The sequence below is a fragment of the Pongo abelii genome, chromosome 19 (genome assembly GCF_028885655.2).
Source record: "Pongo abelii isolate AG06213 chromosome 19, NHGRI_mPonAbe1-v2.0_pri, whole genome shotgun sequence".
In the NCBI taxonomy this organism is placed as follows: domain Eukaryota; kingdom Metazoa; phylum Chordata; class Mammalia; order Primates; family Hominidae; genus Pongo; species Pongo abelii.
In genome coordinates this window covers 78,379,772-78,385,675 of record NC_072004.2, presented here as the reverse complement: position 1 = coordinate 78,385,675, position 5,904 = coordinate 78,379,772, and the positions used below count along the sequence as shown (strand labels likewise).

The window sequence follows — 5,904 nt, the reverse complement described above, 5'->3', positions numbered from 1 at the left end:
TTAACTTAATGATCAAAAACACAGCAATTTAGTTCCTTTAGCGTAGGGGAAAACAGCCCTACATACCTCCATAAGCCTTGGGGAAGAAACTTTTAAAACTGATGTCTATATTAACCGTGAGTAAACAAGAAGGTTACATTACATTCATATAAAGACACTTCCTGAGTTAGGCAACACTCAACTTTATGTAAATGGTTCCATAAGGCACATAATAAAATTTTAAGATGTGGGAGGAGGTTTCATATCACATTAAGAAATGCAAAGAAGTCAAGTGTACAAATGAACACCACGAAGTAGGTACATAAGGCCAGAAGTTGCAGATATAAGGAGATAATGGCCCTCCATGGGCAATCTTGCAGAGCTTCTGTTCCCACGCAGATTCTCACTGCATCGGCTTGTGTTATGACACTGCTATTTGTGTATTTCCCATTTTATTACTTTCTAATTGTATTCGTCAGGGTTCTCTAAAGGGACTAATAGGATAGATGTATATATGAAGCAGAGTTTATTAGGGGAATTGACTCACAGGATCACAAAATGAAATCCCACAATAGGCCGTCTGCAAGCAGAGGAGCAAGGAAGCCAGTCTGAGTCCCAAAACCTCTAAAGGAGGGAAGCCGACAGTGCAGCCTTCAGTCTGTGGCGGGAGGTCCAAAAGCCCCTGGCAAATCACTGGTGTAAGCCGAAGACTCTAAAAACTGAAGAACTTGGAATCTGATGTTCAAGGGCAGGAAGCATCCAGCACAGGAGAAAGATGAAGGCCAGAAGGCTCAGCAAGTCTGCTCTTTCCAATTTCTTCTGCCTGCTTTATTCTAGCCATGCTGGCAGCTGATTAGATGGTGCCCACCTAGACTGAGTGTGGGTCTGCCTCTCCCAGTCCACTGACTCAAATGTTAATCTCCTTTGGCAACACCCTCACAGACACACCTGGGAAAAATACTTTGCATCCTTCAATCCAATCAAGTTGACACTCAATATTAGCCGTCACATTAATCAAGTCCCCAAAGAAACTAAGTGATAGGAAGAATGTAGGATCAGTCTGTGAATAAGTAAATTGAATAGGAGCAAAAAATTAAAAATTTAAAAAATTATATATGAAGATGTTTTCAACTTATCATAATTTTGTGTTATCCAAGACCTTTCAGGGAATGTCTGTATTGTGCATAAGAAATATCACTTATAGGCTGGGCACAGTGGCTCATGCCTGTAATCCCAGCCCTTTGGGAGACCTAGGTGGGCAGATCACCTGAGGTCTGGAATTCCAGACCAGCCTGACCAACATGGAGAAACCCCATCTCTACTAAAAATACAAAATTACCCGGGTGTGGTGGTGCGCACCTATAATCCCAGCTACTCGGGAGGCTGAGGCAGGAGAATCACTTGAACCTGGGAAGCAGAGGTTGTGGTGAGCCAAGATCGCGCCATTGCACTCCAGCCTGGGCAACAAGAGCGAAACTCCGTCTCAAAAACACAAAACACACTTTGGGAGGCGAAGGCAGGCGGATCACGAGGTCAGGAGTTGGAGACCAGCCTGACCAACATGGTGAAACCCCGTCTCTACTAAAAATACCAAAATTAGCCAGGTGTGGTGGTGCGTGCCTGTAATCCCAGCTACTCAGGAGGCTGAGGCAGTAGAATCGCTTGAACCAGGGAGGCAGAGGTTTCAGTTGAGCTGAGATCGTGCCATTGCACTTCAGCCTGGGCGACAGAGGAAGACTCTGTCTAAAAAAAAAAAAAAAAGAAATATCACTTACAGTCCAGGCACAGTGGCTCACACCTGTAATACCAGCACTTTGTGAAGCCGAGACATGTGGATCACTTGAGGTCAGGACTTTGAGACCAGCCTGGCCAACATGATGAAACCCCGATCTCTACTAAAATTGTAAAAATTAGCTGGGTATGGTAGTACATGCTTATAGTCCCAGCTTCTCAGGAGGCTGAGGCAGGAGAATCGCTTGAACCCAGGAGGTGGAGGTTGCAATGAACCGAGATTGCACCACTGCACTCCAGCCTAGGTGACAGAAAGAGACTCCATCTCAAAAAAAAAAAAAAAAAGAAAGAAAGAAAAAGAAAAAGAAAAAAAAGAGATACCACTTATAAATTTTAAGAAACAATTCAAAACAGAACAAAGATTTATATAAAAAGATGTTTATAACGGTAGTATTTAGCATCTTTAAAATTGGAAACAATCTAGTTAACCAATGTTTAAAAGTAGTTCAACAAATTATCTTATGTAAATATTTGATGGACGATTATGCAACCATAAGAACTATATTAGTCAGAAAGTTTTTATGGAATAAATTTAAAAGACAAGATATGTGCAGCATAATCTCAACTATGTACAAAATATATAGAAAGAAATATATAGAAATATATGGGAAGATATGGAAAGAAGATGGGACAAAAAGATTCCATTAATAATAGCCACCAAAAAAATGTTTTAAACCTGGGAACAAACTGTATGTGTGATGCCAACACAAAGCCAAATATTCACTGGAAGACATTTTTAAAACCTGAGTATACGAAAAGGTGTACCATGGTCCCTGATAGGGGGACTCAATATTGGAAAGATGCCATTTTTACCCAAATATTTGATAAACTCAATGTAATTCCAATCAAAATTATGATAGGATTTTTTAATGAAATTGACATGTTAATTTTAAAATTCATCTGGAAGAATACATACTTAAGAAGAGGTGGGACTTTTTTTTTTTTTTGAGACAAAGTCTTGCTCTGTCACCCAGGCTGGAGTACAGTGGTGCCATCTTGGCTCACTGCAACCTCTGCCTCCCGGGTTCAAGTGATTCTCCTGCCTCAGCCTCCCGAGTAGCTGGGATTACAGGTGCATGCCAACATGCCCGGCTAATTTTTGTATTTTTAGTAGAAATGGGGTTCACCATGTTGGTCAGGCTGGTCTCAAACTTCTGAGCTCAAGCAATCCACTGGCCTCGGCCTCCCAAAATGCTGGGATTACAGGCATGAGCCACTGCGCCCAGCAGGGACGTTTTTTTGAGTACAATGAGGAACCTCATCCTACCAGGTATCAAAACATTTTATACAGGCCACTGCCACTGGCTGAAAATAAATAAGTAAATAAACAAACAAACCATATTATACAACAACAGTAATTAGAGTATGGTATTGGCTCACAAACAGAAAAATAGATAAATGAAAGAGAATAGATCATCAGCTACTGGCACAAGCATGTGTGGAAACATTTCAAACAATTGAGAATGGGTGTCGGGACAACTGGTTATGCATTTAAAAAAATAAGATATATCTGGCAACACGACAAAACTCCATCTCTACAAAAAAGATACAAAAATTAGCCGGTCATGGGGGCGCACACCTTTAGTCCCAGCTACCCAGGAGGCTGAGGCAGGAGGATCACTTGAGTGCAGGAGGCAGAGGTTGCAGTGAGCCGAGATCACTCCAGCCTGGGCGACAGAACAAGACCCTGTCTCAAAAAAAAAAATAAATAAAATAAATAAATAAATAAATATATCTTTTACGTCACACCATTCAAAAATAAACTCCTTCTTCCCGGTGACTGGTATTGGACCAAGTTCTGAAGCAGCGAGCAGGGTGAGGCCGATGTGGCTGGGAATGCATAGCTGGAGGCACACAGGAGGCAGACAGCATGGCAGGGACATTTGCTATTTACAAGGGTGTTGAGAAAATTAGGAAATATATTGAGGATGGTGAGAATGGGTTTCTCTGTGTTGGAGAAGGGAGAAGCCTAAAATGAACCTTATGATGCTGGGTTGGAGAAATCAGTGTGTTTTGTGTGTCTACTTCCTGGTTTTGATGCTTGTGTTGAGTTTAGGTAAGATAATGCCCTTGTATCTAGGAAATACACACTGAATTATTTAGAGTTAAGGGCTTCGTGTCCTCAATTACTCTCAAATGCATCAGAAAAAATATCTAATACGTATATAGTGTATAGGTAGGGTGGAGGAGAGAGAAGAGATGAAGCAAATGTGATGAAATAACAATTGGGGGATCAAGGTGAAGACTTTATGGGAGTTCATTGTGCCATTCTTGCAACTTTTCTGTAAGTTTGAAATTATTTCAAAATATAAAGTTTGGAAAATAAATTCCAGATGTATAAAAAATCTAAATAATTTTACTTCTTGGAACCTATCCCCCAAAACACTCTCACGTACACACAAATATATTATATATGTATGAGTCCTTATTTCAACATTCTTGATCATCAAGAAAAGTTAGATATATAGGAATATGCTTCAGTAGGAAATGGTTTGATAAATTGTAGAATGTTTATACCATGGAATGTTATGTAGGCCTTAAAAAGAGTGGCCGGGCGCGGTGGCTCACGTCTGTAATCCCAGCACTTTGGGAGGCTGAGGCAGGTGGATCACAAGGTCAGGAGTTCAAAAGAAGCCTGGCCAGTATGATGAAACCCTGTCTCTACTACAAATACAAAAATTAGCTGGGCTTGGTGGCACACGCCTATAATCCCAGCTACTCAGGAAGCTGAGGCAGGAGAATCACTTGAACCCAGGAGGTGGAGGTTGCAGTGAGCCAAGATCATGCCACTGCACTCCAGCCTGGGTGATAGAGTGAGACTCTGTCTCAAAAAAAAAAAAAAGGATAAAGTAGACGAGGCACAGTGGATCGTACCTGTAATTTTAACACTTTGGGAGGCTGAGGCAGGAGGATCGCTTGATCCCAGGAGTTTGAGACCACCCTGGACAACATAATGAGAGCCCATCTCTACAAGAAATTTTTAAAAATTAGCTGGATCTGGTGTGCACACCTGTAGTCCTAACTACTCAGGAGGCTGAGGTGGGAGGATCACTTGAGCCCAGGAGGTTGAGGCTGCAGTGAGCTGTGATTGCGCCACAGCATTCCAGCCCTAACCTGGGCAACAGAGCAAGATCCTGTCTCTAAATAAATAAATAAATAAACAGAATAAGGTAGATTTATATGTTCTGACATGGAAAGATCTTGAAGATACAGTTAAATGCAAAAACAAGTGGACCAATAGAATATATCATTTATTTTTTTTTAAGTTTTAAAAAACTGCTATGGGGTAGCATGTGTGTGCACATACACGTGTATCTGTGCTTACAGACACATAGAAAATGGTCTGAAAGAACATACGTTAAGAATCTACTGAGCTCACATGTGTGGGGGGTGGGACCTGGTGGCTTCCCCGTGTGCTTCCAGGCCACCGAGGTCTGCATCTGCCCTGTGGAGTTCAACCCCCATTTCGTGGCACCTGTGATACCCAAGGTAGAGTGGGCAGTGTTCCCGGAGGTGGCTGATAACTTGCGCCTGATCCAGGTGCCTAAAGGGCCGGTTGAGGGATATGAGGAGAATGAAGAGTTTCTGAGGACCATGCACCACCTGCTGCTGCAGGTGGAAGTGATGGAGGGCACCTTGCAGTGCCCAGAGTCTGGATGTATGTTCTCTATCAGCTACGGGATCTCCAACATGCTGCTGAGTGAAGAGGAAACTGAGAATTGATTGTGCCAGGCACCAGTTTTTCTTGTTATAACCGTGTGTATTTTTGTTGATGTATACCATTTCCTAATTCTGCCATGTGTATCCCTAACCCTTGACCCAATGACACACCAGTGTTCTTGAGCTCAATAGAATATATATATTTTTCTCATTAAAGGTTCAAAACCAAAAAAACCAAAAAAACAAAAAAAGAACACACATTAAACTGTTAGCAATGGTTAACTCTGGAGAAGGAGAATGGTACTATTCTTTCCAATTTTTCCATAGTGGCCATGTAATCTATTAATTACCAGTTGAAAAACAGCCTAAGTACAAAAAGGCAGGAATATGTACAATACATTTTCAAAAGATTTCCTCTCAAGTTGATTATGATATTTAATGTTGGGAATTAGCTTTATGTACCTGGCAAATTCC

The 5,904-nt window shown here is 41.5% G+C and overlaps 1 protein-coding gene across 1 annotated transcript; it reads left to right on the top strand.

The window, feature by feature from the left end:
- Window positions 1-5,061: 5,061 nt before the first annotated feature.
- Window positions 5,062-5,493, top strand: LOC100452285 (multifunctional methyltransferase subunit TRM112-like protein). The gene has a single exon (XM_054535977.2). It carries the CDS (start codon window positions 5,062-5,064, stop codon window positions 5,491-5,493), a length of 432 nt encoding a protein of 143 aa, XP_054391952.2.
- Window positions 5,494-5,904: the final 411 nt, after the last annotated feature.